This window comes from Hyperolius riggenbachi, chromosome 4 (assembly GCF_040937935.1).
Source record: "Hyperolius riggenbachi isolate aHypRig1 chromosome 4, aHypRig1.pri, whole genome shotgun sequence".
NCBI classification, from domain to species: domain Eukaryota; kingdom Metazoa; phylum Chordata; class Amphibia; order Anura; family Hyperoliidae; genus Hyperolius; species Hyperolius riggenbachi.
The window spans coordinates 408,990,560-409,013,055 of NC_090649.1; the positions used below are offsets into that span (position 1 = coordinate 408,990,560).

The 22,496-nt window shown below is 43.6% G+C and overlaps 1 protein-coding gene across 1 annotated transcript in view; it reads left to right on the forward strand.

Moving 5' to 3' along the window:
* The window catches only part of SPRED2 (sprouty related EVH1 domain containing 2), a 149,674-nt gene that overhangs the window by 112,904 nt on the left and 14,274 nt on the right, over positions 1–22,496 (forward strand). The window contains exon 5 of the mRNA XM_068232324.1: positions 18,457–18,603. Coding sequence (XP_068088425.1) covers positions 18,457–18,603 — 147 coding nt within the window. The remainder of the gene's footprint in view (positions 1–18,456; positions 18,604–22,496) is intronic.

A 22,496-nucleotide genomic window follows, 5' to 3' on the forward strand; every position in this document is an offset into this window, starting at 1 on the left:
TACACAGAGGCAGGCTTATCTGCATCTTGAGCACTCAGCCTGTGAAAAAAACCTAATCCCCCCTCCTCCTCACCTCTGCCTCTGAAATCAATGACTAGTAACACCTCCTCCTCCCCCTGCCCAGACTGAGCTCCCATGAGCCCTTGCTACTGCCAAGGATCTCTGAAAACCCGTGGGCGTGGTTTATTTAGTTTATAGGGAATTAGAGTATTAAAGCAAAAACAAAAAAAGTATTTGGCTTGCGGAATGCCCTATAAACAATAGGAAAAGAACACAATTATGCAATGAGTAAAAGTTCACCTCGGATCCACTTTAAATCATAAGCTACATACACACTCTAGATTTTCATCTAAGACAATCATTCATGATCATCTCAGGTGACAGTGTAGAGCGAGTACAGGTATACTATGACGCCACAACAATGTATCTCCTTCTTATCCTTGGGCCTCCCCTCTCCATGACAGACAACATGCTGTTGGGCACCCAGCCATATTGTGTCTATACAATGAGTATTGCCAAACTGTCACTCTCAAGCAATCATGAATTATTCTTTCAGGTGACCGTAATCTGGCATGTGTATCGGTCTTTAGATATCTGGCTTTATGCAAATAAGGTGTTTAAGAAATCTGTTTTTGTCCGAGACGTAGATTATTGGTAGGACCCCACATCTCCAGAAAAACCTATGCTTAAAAATGAGTTCCTGTATGACAAAAACAATCATTTTGTGATGGTTTTGTTTGACACTCTGGTGCATAATGGCCTCTCCCAATGTTGAGTGGCCGATTGGTTGAGCCAGAGAACAATCAGCTGACTACTACACTTCTCTGTGCTGCTTACAACATGTCTGTAGGCTGATTTCCAAAGTGTACTCAGAACTTACCCTCTGCTCTAAAAGATGAGCAACAGCATAACAACCTTTTTCAGAAAAACATTTCCTTGTTGCAGCTTATAGAGCTCCTACAGAGATCCTGCAGATCTGTTACTGCCTGGTATCCTGGGAGCACAGAAAGGGTTAACCTCCTGTTTACATATTAGCTCAGAACTCGGCAGAGTCGAAAGCTGATGGCTCAAATTACACTGGCTCATAACTCGCAGATAAGGGAGAATTAGGCTGTTCTCTATAAACACACACAAGGTGGATTTCTCTGTTTTCCTGTCTCATGTGCAAGAGTTTAGGTCCACTTTAAAAATGTCAGCCCGTGTATTAATGTTACGGGATCTCTTTAATTTTTACACACCATGTCAAGAAACTGTAATGCTGGACACGACCTAATCTATCCGCTTACAAAACATGCTGTCTATAGCGACAGATGCAATTTAAAAGGATAAACATTCATTTGTAATATTACATGTATTCCTAATGAAAAATTGGCATTTTTTGTGTTATTGCTCAAGATTTGTTTGTTTTTTAATCTATACCCTCCTTTCCTAACTAATCAATCATCCTGTTCAAAAAAAATCTCTCCTATACTCTCTTTTTGGCGCTTTGAGTCCGCAAGGAAAAAAGCGCAATATAAATGTTATTTGTCTTGTCTTGTCTTGTCTTTTGAGGGTCTTAAACTTTAAGCTCTCTAAGGGCCTTTTTCCACTACCTTGCAATTTGCGATTTGATTCCGATCGCAAAACGCAAGGTACATTAAAGTAATGGAAACGGTAGCAGCAATTTCCATTAGGGCGATCTGATTGCAATTCGATTTTGGTCCAATCGCAATTGTCTTCTTGCCGTGTTTTGGATGCGATTGAGCTCTGCTATACTGAGTATAGTAGCTCAGTCGCAATTGCAATCGCATGGTGGAGATTGAAATGGGATTGCGATCATTTTCATTTCATAGTGGAAAAGAGACCTAAATCCTTCAGTCAGACAGCCATGGATCCAAACCCTGTCTGAACCTGTGTATACTTTGGCTTTGTTCAGTCATGTCATGTCCTGATTCTACCCCCACCTCCCATGGATCCAAAGCCATTCTGAGTTGCTTCATCTCTGTTTGGTGCTGTCCTGACTCCCAATGGTACCTCCCAGGTGATGTCACTATAGGAATCCCTTGCTGGTGACTTTCAGGGAGGAGACCTTGGGCAAGTCCGCCAGGAGAAAAGCGCGATACGAGGTAAATGGTCTGCCTCCAGAAGCCAATAACACAGTAGGACCCAGGGCTCCTTGTGAAGGGGGCACCTTGAAGTTTTGGGAAGGGGGAGGGGGGTGTAAAAATGTTGAAAGTGACATGGTGTGAAACATACACATGTAATGGCGAAGCTCATTCATTCTCTTTAAGCAGCAGGCAGCTTTTGCATAATGTACAGTGGATATTTTTGGAAGCCACCTCAGAATTGAAATGTTATGTGGAGTAATCCACCCTCAGATTCTAGGAAAGCCCTCAGCTTGTAGATCAGTGAAGATTCAGGGCTATTGTCTTTTGCTGCTGAAGCTGTTGAAGCGACTCACTGTTCTGTGTCTCTGGAGCCTTTGAAGCACTGGGCTCTATAAATGGGGCAGTGTTCCCTTATGCAAACACTGTAAAAAGTAAACGTGCAATGGGGCCCTGAACTGGCATTTTTAGACTGTAATTTTGCTTTATGTCTTCCATAGGGTCCTCAGTGAAGTATTACACGCTAGATTTAATTTCGGTGCTGGACAGCCTATTTAGTGTGTGTGTGTGTGTGTGTGTGTGTGTGTGTGTGTGTGTGTGTTTGATTGACTTGTTCGTTAAAAATATTGTCGGGCAGCTGAAAAGGACTTGAAAAACACAAATGGAGAGATAATTGAAAGCCTGTGATAGTGTCGTATGTTAGCACAATTAGTGTGTCGCATAAATTATTGTGAAAGGATGCTCACAAAGGTGGGTTCCCACTAAGGCAACAACTGTAACAGCAGGTGGGGAGAACAAACCCAACCCCACTCGGGTTAAAAGTCGCTCTCTGTAGAAAGGAGAAAAACCGGGGGTGACACCACCACCAAGGGTGGACTTAAGATAATGGTTTATAATTTGAACTGAGGTGCCAGTATAGAGTAAAATATTTAAAAACCATTTAAAAAAAGGAAATAGTGGTGGACTTACCTCCCCAAGCAGACTCAAATTAGTCAGTTTTCAGTAGAAAAATTATTTTATTCTTAACTCCAAAATGCAACGCGTTTCGTGGGTCTATACCACTTCATCAGGCTATAACGGGAGCAACTGTTAATAGGTCTGAGTCTGTAAGGGGCTTTTACTGGCTCAGACCTTTTAACAGACCTTTGCTCCTGTTATAGCCACTCCATTGTTTCAGCCACTTCTTGTGCATCAGGACTGTCCAGTTGCCTGGCTGTCGTCCTAACCATCTGCATCAATACGTTTAGCCATAGATCCTAGCCAAGCATGGAGATCAGATGTTTCTGACTGAGGCTTGACTGGATTAGCTGCATGCTTGTTTCAGGTCTGTGATGCAGATACTACTGCAACCAAAGTGATCAGGAGCAGGGCTGTGGAGTCGGAGTCGTGGAGTCGGAGTCGTGGAGTCGGGCAATTTTGGGTGCCTGGAGTCGGGAAAAAATGCACCGACTCCGACTCCTAATGAATTTGTAACTGTAATTAAAATAGAAAATATGATAAAATGTTCTATTTCTCAGAAAATAGTCATTAAAAATAATGTATATATACAGTAATAGCTATGCTTAGTCCACATAAATGAAATAAACCAATCAAAATTAGATACTTGTGCTGCTTCAATAAAGCAGTCCCCGTATTTTTAAGGTCAGATATACATATCTGATTGTGACTGTATATATGATGTGTACACAGGAATCTCTTATATATACTAAATAACATCTATGCTGTAAGAATAAAGCCTGATGTGTAGCTGTGTCACTAATAGAGATGGTCAATGAGATGGAAATAATTCTGCATTGATGCTGATTTATGCAAATGTTTGCACTCCCTTTGCTGATGAAATCAAATAATTTGATATGTTATTAAAATTTGGTTTGGTGACTACAAATTAAAGGGTTACTGAGACGGATGAAAAGTAAAGTTTTATACATACCTGGGGCTTCCTCCAGCCCCCTTCAGGCTAATCAGTGCCTCGCTGTCCTCCACCACCCGGATCTTCTGCTATGAGTCCTGGTAATTCAGCCAGTCAGCGATGTCCGGCCGCATGCCGCTCCCACAGCCAGGAACATTCTGCACCTGCGCAATAATGCTGTGTGCATGCGCACTACGCCTGACTGGCTCAAGTACCTGGACTCATAGCAGAAGATCCAGGTGGTGGAGGAGGACAACGAGGGACTGATTATCCTGAAGGCGGCTGGAGGAAGCCCCAGGTATGTATAAAACTTTAATTTCATCTGTCTCAGGTTTACTTTGTTACGCAGTAGTACTATACTCTACATATGCACTCCCCCCAGAGCTGCAGGGAATCCACTGAGAATGCTGTGCACATTGAACACAGAGGTGTTGTCTGTTTACAATCTCCTCATTCCCCTGCAGAGTACCTGCACATCATTCTTACATGTACCCACACTTACATTGCCTAGGGCCTGATAGATGTTCTTTGTTCCGGTTTGTACCTTTTACAAGTACTCTTACCAAGGACTAGTTTTAGTCTAAAGGGAATAAATATAGTGGTCTACATATCCTTCTCACTTCAGTTGTCTTGTAAAATTCCTAAGCGTTGGCAGTTAAGAGACGAATTTCATGTTATATACTTTTAATCAACAAAATTGTAATATGCAAATTAGAGGAGTCGGAGTCGTGGAGTCGGAGTCTAAGTCGGTGGAATCCTAAACTGAGGAGTCGGTGGATTTTTGGACCGACTCCACAGCCCTGACTGCCAGGCAACTGGTAATGTTTAAAATGAAATAAATATGGCAGTCTTCATATTTCTTTCAGTTTCGGTGTCCTTTAACTCAGGTGTTGCTCATTGCCATGATTAGTAGCTGATATTTGCACTATTGGCTGGAGAGCATGATGTTGATTGAGAAACCCCTATTTCCTTATAAATGACACACACGTTCATTAACTATAGATGAGTAGTTGTCATAATCCAAACACAGGTTATTTGTAGTGTGTGGGAAAAGGATTTCCTGGAGGTACAGGAAATTATACAAGATCAACAGTCATAAAGCAAGAAAAGGTATCCTGAAATCCCATTACACAGCACCAGCCGGTTGGGTTGGTGGATATCGGGAAGAGGCAAGGTAATGAGCTGTCAGGATTATGCTTTCCGTAAGGCTGTTCTATTTGCACAGTGTTAACTGCACACAGCTCTTTACTGACTTACAATTAAATTGTAATCTAATCCAGTAAAGAAAATAAAGGTAAGGCAACGTAGCTATATCACGGTGGAGAGCTACTTGTTTCACATCAGATGGGGAAGAACACCTGCATATATAACAAAACAACAACAAAAAAAAAAACCGAAATAAATTGTCATTAATACAGTCCACCAAAAAAGCGGCCCGAACACACACTCAATGTCGGCCGACTGGGATCAAGAGCCAATCCTTCGGCCGACATTGCAGGGCTGAGGCTGTGCAGACTTGACGCTTGCTAGCAAGCAACATGCTCTTTACTATGCAGGGAGGCATAACAGTGAGGAAGTGATGTCACATGGAGGGGCGGGGTTAGTGGGGGAGAACAGGGTTATTGCTCGCCCAAAGTGATCCACCAGGACAGATTGCTGGCCTAGCAGTTGGGGGGCATCAGGTGCTGCCGTACACGTGCTAAATTCTCGTCCCACTCTGCTGAGTTTCATCTGGCTTGTGTGCGGGCTTTTGGTTGCTTTGTAGTTTTGTCCCTGTGTGCTTGTCTGGTACTAAGGCTGTACACTAGACCAGGGCTTCCCAACTCTGTCCTTAAGGCCCAACAGTGTACGCTTCCTCCTCTGATGTCCTCTGAAGGTTCGCCTTAAAGAGACTAACAAAAAAAGGTTCCCTGGGGGGTACTCACCTTGATAGGGGGAAGCCTCTGGAGCCTATCGAGGCTTCCCCCGTCCTCCTGTGTCCCACGGCGGTCTTGCTGCAGCCCACGGAACGCACAGCCGACAATTTGTCAGGCTGTGCAATATTTACCTTTTCTGGCTCCAACGGGTGTCGCTGTTGCAGCTCTCCGCTCAAAAATAGATGGAAATAGCCGAACTCTGTCGGGTCCACTTTACTACGCAGGCGCAGGAGACTTGCGCCTGCGCAGTAGAGCGGGCCGACAACGATCGGCTATTTCCGCCAATCTCCGAGCGAAAAGCCAATACTGCGCCTGCGCTGGAGCCGGGAAGGTAAATATTTACATCCCTGCTGTTCGGAGGGGCACAGCAAGACCGCCGTGGGACACAGGAGGACGGGGGGACCTCGATAGGATGCAGAGGCTTCCCCCACCCGAGGTGAGTACCCCCCAGGGGAACTTTTTTTTTTAGTTACAGAGTTTCTTTTTAATTCCAGGAATCCTGTAATGTGTGTGTGCGTGCGTTCGTGTACATATTCACCATACTCCCCAAAGGGGCTTACATTTGAGAATCTTTATTGCACCCATAAAACTAAACATTTTATGGTCATTTTAGCCAGATGCCAGAGCACAAAGGCATATCTCAGTTTAATCAACATAACTATGCCTAGTGTCTTGTTCTGAAAAAATCAGTGTTGGGGTACACTAGTGGCTGCTTTTCCACTGCGCTAATCAATTGATCAGTTTCAGTCGTCAAAGCATCTGAAATCAATCAGAGCTTTTATCAGGCAGTGTGTAGTGGTCAATAGATGACCAACAAATGCAATCAGTGGGGTCTACAGTAGTTCACACTACAAAGCGCTAAACGCTTAGAAAAGGGATTTTTAAAACGTGCTGTAAAAATGGTATAGGCAGCACGTTTTCGATTTCTCAAAGTCAAAACGCTGCAGTGAGAACACCCTGATAGGGTGAACTGAGTGCAATCGCTCACAGTGTGAGCCAGCCCTGATAAGAACTCATGGAAATATCATTCTGTCAACTCTGATGGATGTTTGGGAGAGGACCTCACCATCTGGTAAACAGTGAAGTTACCTCCCAGCATGCATCTGAATCAGTAGCTTACTTTAGGCATAACCATGTGGCCACAGTTTAGACATAATCAAAGTGTGGTGTTTTACCTTCAAAGCCACAATTACTTTTGCAGTGCTATATAGATGTTTATGCTACAGTAAGTGCAAGAAACTTGTCTTAGACATATGAAGTGCCTGTTGAAGAGTGACCCTTTAAGACCCAGCACCTCCGTCCCAACTGACTTCAGATGGAAACATGACTTGAGCTGCTTGCCATTTTCTTTTCCTTCAGATGGAAGCCACATTTTGCTGCAGCCGCAGGCTACACTTATGTTAATTGTCTTTTGTTTCTTTTTACTCTCTTCCAAAACATCCTGTTTTCTGCAGCATTTTTGTGTGTGATTCCCATCTACATTTTCCGCCTCCAGCTGGTGCAGCCTTTTGATAGTGACCTTACCGTGGACATAGACTATAATAGGTAGATTAAAGCATGAGCTGGATGTAAAATGAAAAACACACATGAGATTCCTATAGAGCTCTCAGCGTTTCTTACAAGACTGGAATGGTTATCCTGTAGTAGGGCAGAATGTAGAATGTGCGGGTTCTGAAAGCTCTTGCAGCTGTGAAGTTAAGATTTTTATTTAGACTTGTAATAGTGAATTGCAATTAAAGCATATAAGACCGTCTCTCCATTGTAACCAGCTATATACTTACAAGTGTAAAAGGCGGCTTTTATTTGGTTGTGTACGGTGTTTACATAGTTACTGTGAACCTTAAACAATACCGTAATTAAATATGTTTTAGCCTTACTGGATAGCATACTGGTAAGGCCTTTGACGTAGGTTTTGAGTTTGACCAGGGTTCAAATCCCGACTCAAGCCAGTACGTAAAACAGTAAGGAGTATTTGGGCAAGGCTCCCTAATGATCCTGGTTTCCTGTGGAGCTTCAGTAGCGGTGCTGCGAGTGGCTCTTCAAATAAGATTTTAGTAAAAAAGGTAAAACAAAGATTACTGATGGAAGTGTTGAAGATAAAAAATATACAGAAGATGTCATACAAAAAAAAAAAAAAAGTAGAAATACACAGACGTAAAAACACTACAGAGAAAGAAAGATGTGTGTGTGTGTATAATATATACAGTATATATGTGTATATATGTATATATATATATATATATATATATATATATATATATATATATATATATATATATATATATATATATATATACACACACACTTTTTTTGTGTGTGTGTGTTTTCAAAGCTCCTTTATCACTACTGTGTGATTAAAAAAGCTGGTAGCGTTGTCCATTGTAGAAATCTATGCGCCCCCGCTCTGCACGGCTGGAACTTAAGGTAATCTCTTTTATTGACCTGAGGAAGCGGGCTGTGCCCCATGAAACGCGTTGTCTACAGTATAAGCGTTTTTGTTCGTTACTCCTTTTTTCCACCACTGTGAGTCTTCTCTGGAGGTAAGAGACCTCTTCTATTTTTACTGCTTTTATTATAATATTGCTTCAATATCTTGTGCTTCTACCATTGTAGAAATGCAACAGGCAATACGGACACATGAAAAATGGATAGATGTAAACCGACCCATAGAAAATAATTTCTAGCTTTGTTGCATCCAATTTTGTCTGCTACCTGTTTCAAGTAACAAATGTAGGGCAACTGGATCTAGAGATGCATGAACTTACACTTATCCACATGAATGTGTGTATATACAAGTTCTGAGCATTGCTTGCAGCATCCAAGCTGTGTAAGTGTTAACAGGCTGATCCGGAGTGTGCCTATGAGCATTAGCTAGGCTTGCAGTCGCATGCAGAGATATTTTAATGGTGGAAAAAGCTCTGCAGTTGTGTCATTTGCTGCCTAAAAAGGAAATGACTCTAATGAGATGGGAACATTTTTGTAAGCAGCCACTTGGTATGTTGATGCAATGTTTTTTGGGATGCTTAATCACATAACTGTATATTTGGAATTTTCTCTTTTTTTTTTTTTTTTTTTTTTTACAAACTTGAGCTCGTAGCTTAGGACAGTTACTGGGACTGCTGTAAGTTGCTTTTTCATACAGTAGCAGAGGGGAGAGCAGAAAGCCCTGTCTTCCTTCTTTCTCTACTCATCAAATATTTATTCTATATAAAATGATTTTGCAAAGTCCTGCTTAACCTCAGCTAACCCCAGGGGCGTTTCTAGGTTCCTGGGAGATCCATGGCACCCCTGGGCACCAAGAGGAAAAGATTGTTTGGCGTGGCCATGCCACAGAAAGTGGGCGTGGTCATAGGTGGGGCCAAAAGTACATGAACATAGCGTTGGTGTAACTTAAATATATTCGATAGGCAGTATTTCACATAAATTAGCCCCTCACCTGGCTTCTGTCTTGTTTTCGGCTGGCTGGCCTGTGTACTGTACTCAGCTGGCGGTGATGCTTGGCTGCCTGGCTGGTGGTGATGCTGTGCCGGCCTGGCTTTGCTGGGTGCTGGGGCTTTGCTGTGCTGGGCAATTTGCTGTGGGCTTCACTGGGGTGAGGGCATTTTTGGACGCTTTGCTGGGCTGCGGGGCTTTGCTGAGCTGGGAGCTTTGCTTGGCTGTACGCTTTGCTGGGCTGGAGCCCGGAGGCTTTGCTTTGCTGGGGGCTTTGCTTTGCTGGGCTAGGGCCCTGGGGCTTTGCTTTTCTGGGCTGGGGGCTTTGCTTTGCTTGTTTGGGGCCCAGGGGCTTTGCTGGGCCCGGGGGCTTTGCTTCAGCACAGGTAGCTAGGTATAGATGCCTTCAGTATAGATAGCTAGGTATAGGGGTCTTCAGTTTAGGTAGGTAGGTTTGGTGCCTTAAGTATAGGAAGGTATAAGGTTCCTCAGTATAGGGCCTTCAGTATAGGTAGGTAGGTATGGGGCTTTCAGTATGGGGTCCTCAGTATAGGTAGGTAGGTGTGGGGTCCTCAGTATAGGTAGGTAGGTATGGGGCTTTCTGTATAGGTAGGTATGGGGCTTTCAGTATAGGTAGGTAGGTGGTCCTCAGTATAGGTAGGTAGGTAATGGGGTCCTCGGTATAGGTAGGTAGGTAATGGGGCTTTCAGTATAGGTAGGTAGGTAGGTGGGAGGTAGGGGGCTTTCGGTATAGGTAGATAGGTATGGGGCTTTCAGTATAGGTAGGTAGGTATTGGGCTTTCAGGGTAGGTAGGTGGTCCTCAGTGTAGGTAGGTATGGGGCTTTCAGTATAGGTAGGTAGGTATGGGGCCCTCAGTATAGGTAGGTAGGTATGGGGTCCTCAGTATAGGTAGGTAGGTATGGGGCTTTCAGTATAGGTAGGTATGGGGCTTTCAGTATAGGTAGGTAGGTATGGGGCTTTCAGAGGGGCTGCCCGCCTGCACTCTCCTCCGCTCGTCCCCTCCTCCTCCCCTCGCACCTCTACAAACAGCGGCAGCTTACCTCTGCCTGGAATCCAGCGTCCGCAGACCTTTCTCTTCCTCCAGCTGTTTCCCCGATGCTCGGTTTCTGCTAATGATGCGATCAGCGTCATTAGCTGAAGCCAGTCACTAGGGGAACACAGGAGGAAGAGAGAGGTCTGCGGCTTTGGTCTCCACTCCACGCTGGATTCCAGGCAGAGGTAAGCTGCCGCTGTTTGAAGATGAGCGGGGGACCAGCGGGGGAGGGGGGTTGAGGAGTGAGAGGGAGTGAAGGCGGGCGGAGTCGCCGCGATCTGAGGTCTGATGAGGGGAGCCAGAGAGGACAGGGCACAGGGGGCCATAATAGATCTGGGGCACCATGGCAACAGGTTCCAGGCCGGTGCCCCGGATCAAATGGCTAACCCTAGAGACTAGTGGTTTATATGCCACGCAAGGGGAAATGTAACTTGCCTCTGTCAGGTTAACCTCTTCTCTCCCTGCACCCCTTGGCACATGACTGCAGAATGCTGGTAATTGTTTATTCAGCACCATTAAAGAGAACCTGAGATTGGCGATTAAAAAGAAAATATACACTGCTCCAGCCTCCTCCAGGCTTAATTGCTCCCACGTCACCCTGCTTTGCCTCCTCGTTCTTTTGCAATTGGCCCCCGTGCGCTCCTGCCGCCGGGAGCGTTCTGCGCAGACACGGACTGCACCTGCTTCCACAGGAAAAATTACTGGGGCCAGTTGCAGACCAACAAGGAGGCAGAGGAGGACGGCGTGGGAGTGATAAGCCTGGAGGGGGCTGGAGGAAGCCCTAGGTATGTATATTTTCTTTTTAATTTCCCATCTCCGTTACACTTTAAGGTGTCTTTCAGACTGGAAGTTGAACTACACGCTTGCCAAGCAGTTCAGTCTGCCTCCCACCAGTACAGATTGGGTGCAATTCACCACGCGGTGGTGTTAGAGCAGTAGAGGACTGCGGCATGGCTGCAGCAATGGTCTGATCTGACTCCATGAGGGGATGCCTGTCTAGTGCAGGTACCAGCACTGACCAGCACCTGGCTGGTGCAGGAATTGGTCTCCATGGGGAGGGGGGGGGGGGGATCTGTCTAGCGCAGGTACCAGCACTAACAAGCACTTGGCTGGTGCAGGGGGGCAGCTGATGACAGGCCGGTATGAAAAGGGCTTAACATAAATTCCATCAATGGGGCTAAGTAATGCTGTACCCGTGTACTGCAGAAAGTAAGGGGGGCATGCATTTTTCCTGAATTGGGATTTGGACTGATGTAAGTGTAAATCACAACACTACACTTATCTTCTGTCGATCTGCATCCGTTTATGAAGCATGTGTGATTATATATTCTTTGCAACAAACAAATCCAGTGAGAAGGAGCGAGCAATAAATAGTTTTCTGTACTTTGGCTTCAGCCGTTAAAGCTTTGTGGTGTGAGGCGGGTCTTTGGATCAGATTCTGGTTCTGTATTTCTGAAGGTGACACTGCGAGCAGACTGTGTACAATTGCTTTGGAACAGAGTGGATTCTGGCGCTGTGACAGAAAGATGATTGACAACTTCCTGTTAGCACAGCGCTGAAGATTAGAACTGCTTCTCATTGTGTAAGGCTGCAATGGCCAGAGAGGGAGTAGAGAGCTGTAGGAACTGGAGTCTGGAATGGTGCTTTGTGTGCTTATTGCATCATTGTTTCAGCCAGCAATGTGTGCATTTCAGCCTGGAAGACAAAGCTGAACTCCCCAGTTGTATAATATGACTTCTCCGGTTCTCTGGGACATCTGGATGTTGGAAAACCTTCCAGACAGAATTTTTCTTCCAGCTTTTGTCTTTGCTACAGTTTGCAGAATCTCTCAGAGCTGCTTTCAAAATGTCTCCCTGCAGAAAGTGTGCAGCTTCCATTGATGAACTCAAGTCAACAACTGCAGTTTTGTTGCAGGGGAAAACATTTATGAAGCGAAACCAAGGAATTTTGTTTGCACCATTTCAATACAATCTACTTCCCAAGCTCATATAATATCACTATTGCAGCCAAGGACCTCTATTACACTGATTGAACAGATGATTCAATCCTCCTTTGCCGTAAACTTTAGACAGTCATCAAATGGTTAAACCTGCAGACACCCAGTGCTCCAACACAGATAGTGATACCGCAACCAAATATGAGTGAGACACTGGTTAGCATCCAAAACTTAGAACGCCATTTATTGGTACAACTGCCATAAGCAAGTTAACGGGACCCTGAGCAGCAAGCAAAATGGGAAGTCCGGACTTACCTGGGGCTTCCACGAGGTCCTCTGGGTCCCTTCCGCGGTACTGCTGGTGGCTCCAGGAAGTGTATGTGCCCCAGCGCGTCAGCACTCCGGTTGCTGTAAGTCCTGCGCACACACAGTTCAGTCTTTAGAGAGCCGCGCATGCACAGGACTCTTACGCCGACAGGCTTGATGACGCGCAGGGTGCATGCCAGGGGTGTGCACGCGTGATTTCAGCCGAAGTCGACGGATTATCAGAGCCGCCAGTGGGACCACGAAGGGACTGGGAGGACACCGGAGGACCTCGCGAGCTACAGGGGCTGGAGGAAGCACTAAGAAAGTCCAGATTTCCTATTTTGCTTACTTACCTTTAAAACAAAAACTCACATCGTGGGTCCTGTATCATGGACCCAGACAAAATACAATCGCCTTAATGCAGTATTCACTGCCAGTAAAAGTCTGATACCTGGAGATGCTCGCTCACTAGTTGCTCTAACCGTTTCGGCTCTCTACCATCATCAGAGACCCCTGTTGATGGCAGAAAGACGAATCTGGTTGGGGCAACTAGAGAGCGAGTATCTCCAGGTGTATCTAACTTTAATTGGCACTAAATCCATGTAGGCTGAATTTCTGCCAAAATCTTGGTGTCAGATAACACAGGACACCTTCAGAGGTGTTGTGGAGTCAATGTCTCAATGGGCAGAGCTGTTTTGGCAGCACAAAGTAAGTCCCTTACACTGTTAGGCAGGTAGTTTTAATATTTTGGCCGATCAGCGTATGATGCCTTTTGTGGTTTGCCTGGTATTCCCAGGACACCAGTGAGATAAATCTGTTTCACAAGTATTCAACTCTGTAAAAATATCTCTCGTTCTACTTGGCATTGTTCAGTTAAACTATTTCCTCCGATTTAAAACTGTAGTACCGAGTGTATTTTAAGTACTTCAGTTGCATCAGCTGTTGCCTTCTATTTTAAGGTCTGCCGCAAGTGAAAATACAGGGTGGTGATCTCAACTGTCTATAAGTGACCACTGGCAGACCTTAAAATACCAGCTCTGCTTACAGTGTGGGAAATGCCTCGGCCTAACAGCTTGAAGAAACCACCACAGCTTTGTTTTCATCGAGCTCAGAGCGGCATTCCAGGCTTCAGTGATGTGACTGGGCCATGTAATCCAGTCTTTCCACTTCTGCAGCACTGGCATTTCTTTTTTTCTTTTTTTTTTAATGGCGCTGTTGAAACTTTTCTGTTTATGTTAAGGGACTCTAGTACAAAATTAAAGGTGTGTAAAGTAATGAGGATGTTGTCATCTAATCCTTATACGTCCGTGGGCACAAGCAGATACTCTTGCCAGCTGCTGATAAAGAGAAATGGGTATCAACTGTTATGAGTATTTGAAGACTAATTGCCATTGTTTCACACAAGGTGAGATGATGGCTCATACACACGTGCAACTTTTCCTTGCTATCAACCTGGCGACATGACTAACCGCAGGACCAAGCGTGTTTTCAGTACACCAATCAACTGAATGAGCAACTCATGTGCATACTGCGCACGCAAGAGAACAATGACCTGCACGATATGGCTGCATTCAGTTCAAACTACTTGTACAAACGTAGACAAGTGCACGATATTAGTCAAACAGTCGTGGGAGTTGAACCCAGGGCTATGGAGTCCGTACAAAAATCATCGGACTCCGACTCATCAGTTTATGAAACCACCATCTCCAGGTACTCAAAATAGCTCTGACTCTTTGACTCCCCCCTCCTTAGTCTAATACTTACCAGGGCTGTGGAGTTAGTGCAAAAATCATCCTACCACCGACTCTTACTCTAGGGCCCATATGCAATTTAACTTTTTCTCCTAGGTGATATTTTTAAAGTTGTCAATAAAATGCCTTTTAAATTACCAACAAGCACACAACAATACTCAGTAATTTTTTGCAGTACTTTTTGATCTACTCTTTGGTAATTTTTCCATTCCAAGGACTGAAAAGTTATTCTAAATCAAAGATGAAAAAGGATGATCTAGATTAAAACTCAGGAGAAAAAGTTAATTGCATATGGCCCCAGGTGCCCAAACATTACTCCGACTCCACAGCTCTGGTTCAACTGCCTATTGGATCGGGCAAACCACCTGTTATCAGTTGCTCGTCTAGTCGTTTGTCACGCGTTCACATACCCAACTATCGTCCAACAGACCAAGTTCGGACGATAGTTGAGCGGAAAAGTTGTACATGTGTACAAGCCTTAAAGTGTACCAGAGACCAGCTAATTAAAGATTTTTTTAACTTACCCAGGGCTTCCTCCAGCCCCATAAGCAGGTATGCGTCCCTTGCCGCCTTCCTGAGTGCCTCCGTTAAGCCGCAATCTGCTCTGGTATTCGTCTGAGTGACGTCAGCAGGGCCCATCTGAGCAAGAGCAGAAGACCCCCTGCTGACGTCACTCAGTCAGATTGGGCCCGACTGAGCAGAATACTGGTGCTTAACCTCCTGTGCCACCGCAGGGCCCCGCTCAGGCACTGGTGGGCCGATTTGCAAAAAAATGTTTTGGTACACGCAGCTAGCACTTTGCTAGCTGTGTGTACTATGCGATCACCGCTGCTTCGCCGGGGGGGGGGGGGGCCTGCAGAGGCAGAAATAACCCTTTACTGTCTATAGCAGCTGACTTTTTGCTAGGGAGCATCTGTAAGTAATTTTCATTAAAAGGAAAGATGGCAATCCACTTAAAAACACAGGAGACAGGAGATTCTGCAGGTCTGGCCAACACTGCGCACCCATAAAGTATTATTTAAATACACAGAACATGGCAGAGATGGGTTCATATAAAGTTTAGCTCGCACTACGGTTTCACAGCCACAGTTTGAGCATAGCTTTGTTCTGGGTTGTGTATCTCAATTGAGCAGTTATAAAACATGGTTGTGTGCTCACACGAAATAGGCACATCCTTTGTTCCCGGAGCTAATCACAGACGATGGAGTAGTATACTTATAAACAGGAAGTATCTCCCATCCCCCCCTTCAATATGTGCATGAAGTACAGCAGGCTGCAGGCATGTTGGGAATATACGACATGAAGATTTCGCCAAGTTGTTTTTGACACAGTGCTGTTCTTTATTATTGTTACGTCCTGGCCTAGGAATTCTTCCAGTGAAAACGACTTATTGGCTCATCCAGGTTATTTAAGATAATACCATTCCTTGTTTACCAGGACCACAGCTATCTTTGTGTGCAGCAGCAGGAGGGGGAGAGGGGTGTTTCCTGGTCTCTCTGCTGGTGGCCTCGGCCTCAGATGTTCCTATAAATGATTGTGTTTCTCCATGGAGGAGAGCGATGCAGGGCTGTGATTCATGTTTCACAGACCACAAATGTGTGCCCAGGCTCTCCCTGCTTTGTGTTAAAAGGCTGGAATGTCGACATATTCTAGATGGCTGGGTATCTTGAAGCTCATTAGAGCTAATTTTCAGATTGCCGAAATGCCTCTGTACTTCAAATGGGGGTCAAGTATGTGGGGGATTACAGATGATAGTTGGGCCATTCTGCTTGTTGTGATTTCAGGAGTAGCCTTCACCCTGCAGTCATGTGACCCTTAAACGTTACTTCAAAGAACATGAATAGGAGTTTAGACTCCAACCAAGAACTCCTACTTCCCTTTCCAGATTATTTACAGAGAAACTATTTCTTTTATAAATATTGAATAGGAATTAGAGAGAAGCTCTGTAGTTACTAGACCATATTTAATCAGTATTTATATAATATTGAGATTATTCACATTGGAAATGTTCTTTTTTTCATGGAGTTCAGAGTATCCTCATAGCTCTTGGTGACCCAGACCCACTTGTGTATTGTAAGGGGTTGAAAGGGACCATATGCCCCTTTACTAGAGATGGGACAAATCCCAAATTTCCTTGAATTTGAATCCTCCATTTTCTCAAATCGAAACAAATCCTGTACATAATAGTGTGATCCATGTAAAGGTGGCCACGCACCATACAATTTAAAAAAAAAATTCAATTCAAGAATTAATATCAATTCTTCTGATTGATTGTAACGTGTAAAAAAAAAAAAATCTGACCAATGACCATCTTGTTCAGTTATACCCCAATTATGAAAAAGATTGAAAGCTCAGAAAAAAATTACTTGGGACTATACATTAATAAAATGACAATCTACCCTACACCATTCAGTTTTTATAAAAATTGATCAGAAAAATCCACCACTCTCGATTGAGAATTCTGATGTACAAAATGTGTTAGAATCCAAATTTGAAAGATTCCAGAAACTTTTTGGATTCAGATTCGAGGAAACAGAATGTATTTACAATAATTTAGTTTTAGGTGTGCAAGAAAAATTTCCCATGATGCACCCCTTTGTGCCGCTAAAAGCTGGGTATATCATACTACTCAGTCGGAGCCCTACCTCAAAGAGCCATATTAATCCATGCCTTGCAGCGGTGAGTAGCAATCACTCTGAGACAACTGTATGCATATTGGATTAGCATGGCTCTGTGAAATGTACAAGCTATAGACAGACTTTCCACACCAGTGCTTGGACTTTGCACACCAGTGCTTCTAGGTGTGTTTCTAGGAACACAAAGGGGTGGTTTGCATTTTCCGTGGTGGTGCATCATGGGAGATCTTCCTTGTTCACATAAAACTGAATTATTGGCAATGCCAGCTGTGGGGAAACCTTATCACTGTTTTTGGGATGTAGGTGTAAATCCGTGTTCGGAAAAAGCCCACACAAACAAGAAGAGAACTTATTTACATGGGAATAATCTACCCTACCGTAGATCCTAGTTTCTTGACACTAATACGGTATGAACCAAGGGGTATTTGGTAAACAATGGTAGGGCTGTAGAGTCAGTACAAAAATCATCTGACTCCTCAATTTATGAAACCACCAACTCCAGGTACCCAAAAATTGCTTTGACTGCTGGGCCCCCGACTCCATAGCCCTGAACAAATGCTTTTACATTGTTTCCCAAATACCCCTTGAGGCGAGTAACTTTATTTCCAGTACCTTTTTCACAAGGATTGTATAGCAGTAGATCCATTGAGTATAAATGCTTTCCAAAACTTATAATGAAAAGACAGCAAAGTGCAGGTCGAAGCAAAGGAAAACAGTGCTGGAAATTTTGCCGGTGCCGCCATAGGCCATAATAGGAATTACAGCTAAAGCGGCACTCAGTAAGACGGATGAGACGGAGACCAAATTACTTTAAAAACAGCGCAACTCAGCCACCAGCAACAGCTGGAAGCCCAATTACATCTTACCCCGAGTCCATTGCGGCCTTGGGGGGGGAATAGTATTTAATGCCCCAGTGACTTTTGCAGGAGCAGGGTGAGCCATTTTTTGGCTTCACCCAGCACCCAAATTTCCCAGCGGCTTAATGATAGGTATGCGTGCAGATAACCTGAATTCATCAGGATACCCCAGTGGTGCACAGACCACATGTTGAGAACCTATGTTCTAGATCCAGATGTTCTTTTGTAATGTAAAACTGCACCTACATTGTTTCTACCTATTGTGCCGCGTACATTCTGCTTCAAACAACAATCACTAGGTGGCTGTTTTTCCTGCCTCTTGATCATAGACTATGAAGCAGCAAGGGAATACTGTACGATAAGTCAGTAATTTTAATAACTGTGATTTCAAAGAGAGGTGATTGTTACAAAAGGCACCTAGCTATTATCGCTGTTGACCTTCCGCACATCCCTGGCCCTAACTTCAAAGCAATCCTCTAGGTCTAATTTGTTCAAATTACAGTGCTCTGTGAAGTGGTTCCAGTTTAAGTTTGTGGCACCTTGATAAGAAGCCGCTCTTTGTTTCTGTTTTCAGACCGGCACAGACAGTTCTTCAAACTCGTCGCAGAAGAGAGAGGCACCAGTGAGGACAATCTCATCTCCTCTAGCAAGTGGACGTTGCCGATACAGCACGCTGAGCCCCATCGACCCTTATTCTTTGGAACACTATAATATAGAACAAGTAGGTGGTTTCTTAATTTCACGTGTAGTAAGAGCTAGCTAACCAAGTTTTCTGCTAACTTTTTTGGTGTCACCTATGGAAGAGTGGAACTGACAACTAGAGCTTTATCTCCAGCCCAAAGACTTATTTTAGTTTTCAATCCCATGTAGATTTGCTGCCTTCTTGGAGAATCTACTTCTCTTCCAAACCAAACAGGAAGTGAGGCAGTGGACTATATCTATCCAGTAGGTACTTAAACCTTTACTTGTAAGGTGGAAATAGAGCTGTTAGTACTAGATTTATTTTTCTTTTTTTTGGGGGGGGGGCGGGGGGGAGGCGCATTCTTGCCTGATATTGACGACCTTTAGTTCGTACATCAAAACAAATTTATAATCTAGCATAATATACTGTACTCAAATCCTAACTCTCATCGCACATATCCTCTACCTGCCCCAAGTCCTAAGTAATGATCCTTTATGAAAAATTTCACAGTTCCCCCACTTTAACAGTATGGTTAATGCTGGCAGCAGCCATTTGCATTGATTTGTCATCACCCCTGCGAGTTGAGAGGAAGCTGGCAGTGGAATTTCTGTGCACCAATCGCACTTCCTGCTGCAAGTCTACATACATGCCTATTAAGTAATCATCGTGATAGGATTTAGTAATGGATAATTTTACTTCTGCATAACAAATAGCTAGAAACCTGACCTACAATGTTATCAGCAAAGCCGTGCGTAGAAATGACGGTATGGTTATCCTATCCAGGAAAGGGATGCTCAGAACAGCCAATGAGGTTTGTCTATCATATTCCCGTGAAAGAAGTATGGTGTTTGGTTATTATAATGTCAAGTTATTTTTGTTTGTTTTAAAATTTAAATATTACTGTATTTTTTGGACTAGAAGACTCACTTTTTCTCCCCCAAAAGTGGTAGAAAAAAGTCACTGTGTCTTATAGTCCACATGCAGGGAGTTCCTAACTTGTGAACACCTGCCAATACAAACCTCCAACCCACTGCAATGTCGGGGACTCCCTGTACGGTACCCGTGCAAAGGAGGACACAGGGCAACACAAAGGGTCAGAGGAGGTCACAGAGGCGGACACATGGGGGACAGAGGAGGACACAGGGAGACACAAGAGGTACAAAGGGGGGCATAATCCACAAGATGTCTTTTCACCATGGATGCACCAGGTTTAGTATATAATTTTTCCCCTGGTGTTTGTCCTCTAAACCTAGGAGCATCTTATAGTCTGAAAAATATGGTATATCTCGGTTTTGTCATAACAACAAGTATTTCGGAGTGCCACTCTGGATGCATTGGAGGTGCCTATATTGTACCCTTAAACTTGTTCAAAAACCTAGCGAAATAGAAGCCCATCGTATGATAGTCTATCATAGGTAACCATGAGTGAAGATATACCAACAGTCCCAGAGACAGACTAGCCAATCAAAGAGAATGTAAAGCGAATGCAGTTCCTGAGTGTTACCGGTTGGTGGTTGAGCCAAAGAACTACAAGGTAGAGTTAAAGGGGAAATGCCAAGTTCATCCTTTACAAGTAAAAAGATTTTTATTGAAAAAAAATGCAAAAAGGTGCATCATAACAGCAACCACACAGGGGGTTAGAGTGATCATATCAGAACATAGGAAAGACAGAATAGAAATATGCAAAGAAAAAAGACAAAAACATGAAAGAAAAAAATATCAATCAGCTGCATCTAAAAAGGAGAAAATATGTTGCATGACTTAACCACTTAATGACAAGCAGACTTATACAATTTCCTGCTAGAGCCTCTTAACGGCTCCAGGACGTTTTTATAAGTCAAACAGTGCTGCTGCCGCTGTGCGCGTGTGCGCTCCTGCACGTGCATTCCCGTGCATGTGAAAATAGTGGAAAAAAAAAAACACCATAGAAAAAATACACCTTTATTTCCAAATAATATATTGTCACTATACTTTGCACTAGAGACATAATTAAAATCTTGTGATAACCAGAACAAATAGGCAGATAAAATGTGTGGGTTTTATGTATAGGAGATGTTTTTTTATTAAAACTATAGGTGGTAAAATTGTAGAAATAGTGTATTTTTTCAATTTTTCATTGTTTTTCCCTTTAAAATACATAGAAAAAGTAATTACTGAAAACCAATATCAACCCCCAAAAGCCCAATTGGTGGTTAAAAAAACAAGATATAGATAATTTTCATTGTGATTTAGTAGTGATTAAGCTATTGGCAAATGAGCGGGATGAGCACTGAAAGGTGAAAATCGATCTTGTCCGTTAGGGTAAAAACCGCTTTGGGGTAAAGTGGTAAAAGTACAAGGGAACCCACTAAACCTTATATTGATAAACTTATACATGGTAGAAGTAGAGCTACATATAAAAAAAAGATATTGGAGACCAAGGCTGTCCGCGTGAGTCACCCATCCCATGTCTAATGCTGGGGATACACGGGTCGACCGGCGGCTTGATTAGCCGCCGGATCGGCCCCAGCCGTGTCCCCGTTCATCCGCGCAGATCGATTACCGCTCGCCCCCACCGGCGCTTCGTTATCAGCACTCGATTCCCTGCCACTGTCCGCAGGCGGGAATCGGGTGGGGTCGAGCTGCTTGATCGAGCCAGCTGAATATTATCAGCTGGCCGGATCAGCTGGTCGATACACGGTACAGAAACGTACCGTGTATCTCCAGCATTAGACTTAGAGAATTGAAGCATATGGTCTTCGAACTACAGCAATTACTTGCTCAAATATCATAATCCTATGGACTCTTGCTACTACATGTTCGGTCGACAGATGGGAGTTTTTCCAGCGAGGGGCCAGATAATATGAAGGTATTTAAAGTAGGAGAAAACTATATGATGTTTCATTGGGTTAGACACTAAAAAAGGATAGTTGTAAATAAAAAGTTACCTTTTTTATTATTTTGCTCTTAAAGCTTAAAAGATTTTTAATATACTCTAAATTACATAGTTTGGTTGAACATTATATAGGGCCTGATGCACCTCACTGCAGTAAAGTTGACATGTGCAGGGAGCGCATTGCAATTTTACTGTTACTAATTCCAGAGGGCACTGCACGGTAACCCTTTAGCGCTGCAGACAGGATCAGCATGCGGTGCCACCCAAAATTAGTAACAGTAATATTGCTGTGCAACTTTACCTCAGTGTTGTGCAATGTGCATCAGGCACGATTGTTAGTTAGGTTGAAAAAAAAAATACATTCTGCCATCGAGCCAAACCTTTACAAAGGTGGCCACTATGGATGATCAATCTGATTTGGAACAGCGTCCCGAAGCCTCCAGATCAGAACCCGAATTTAAACTAAAACGGGCTACTGCAAGAAGAACTCACTTGCATCTGTGCATTAGGCTCTGTGTCACATTCCAACTCTCATATACTTCCTCTTCGTTGCTCTCCGCTATTTTTTTTTTCTTTTCTTTTTTTTTGGTGTCTCATTTTTCTTTCCTTTCTAGTTTTTTTTTCTTGTTTTTGTCTTTCTTTTCTTGCTTTTTTTTCTCCTTTTTAAACCTTGCGTAGGCATTATAATGAATTCTGTTCTGAGTCTTGTTGACCACCTATGCTGATGTCATACTCCTGCCTATGCACCAATGCAGAGGCCAGAACACAGTCACGTGGACTGGGGAGTCATCAACACCCTTGGACTTCCCATCATTGTGATCACCCACTGGGGCTATAAGAGCACTGCATTTTTTAGAAAACTTTGAACGGCTTAGTAAGTAAAGATGCCTAAAAAGCAGTCAACCCTTTTACCTTGATTTTGAATTGAAGTTGTGGTCTGCTTTAAAGCAGAAAGTATTTACATGTTATCGCTTCCAGAACACATCCAAAAAGCAAGATGTCTATGCCCACTGATATCAACTATATCCCTTAATGCCTTTTCTAAATACCTTGCATT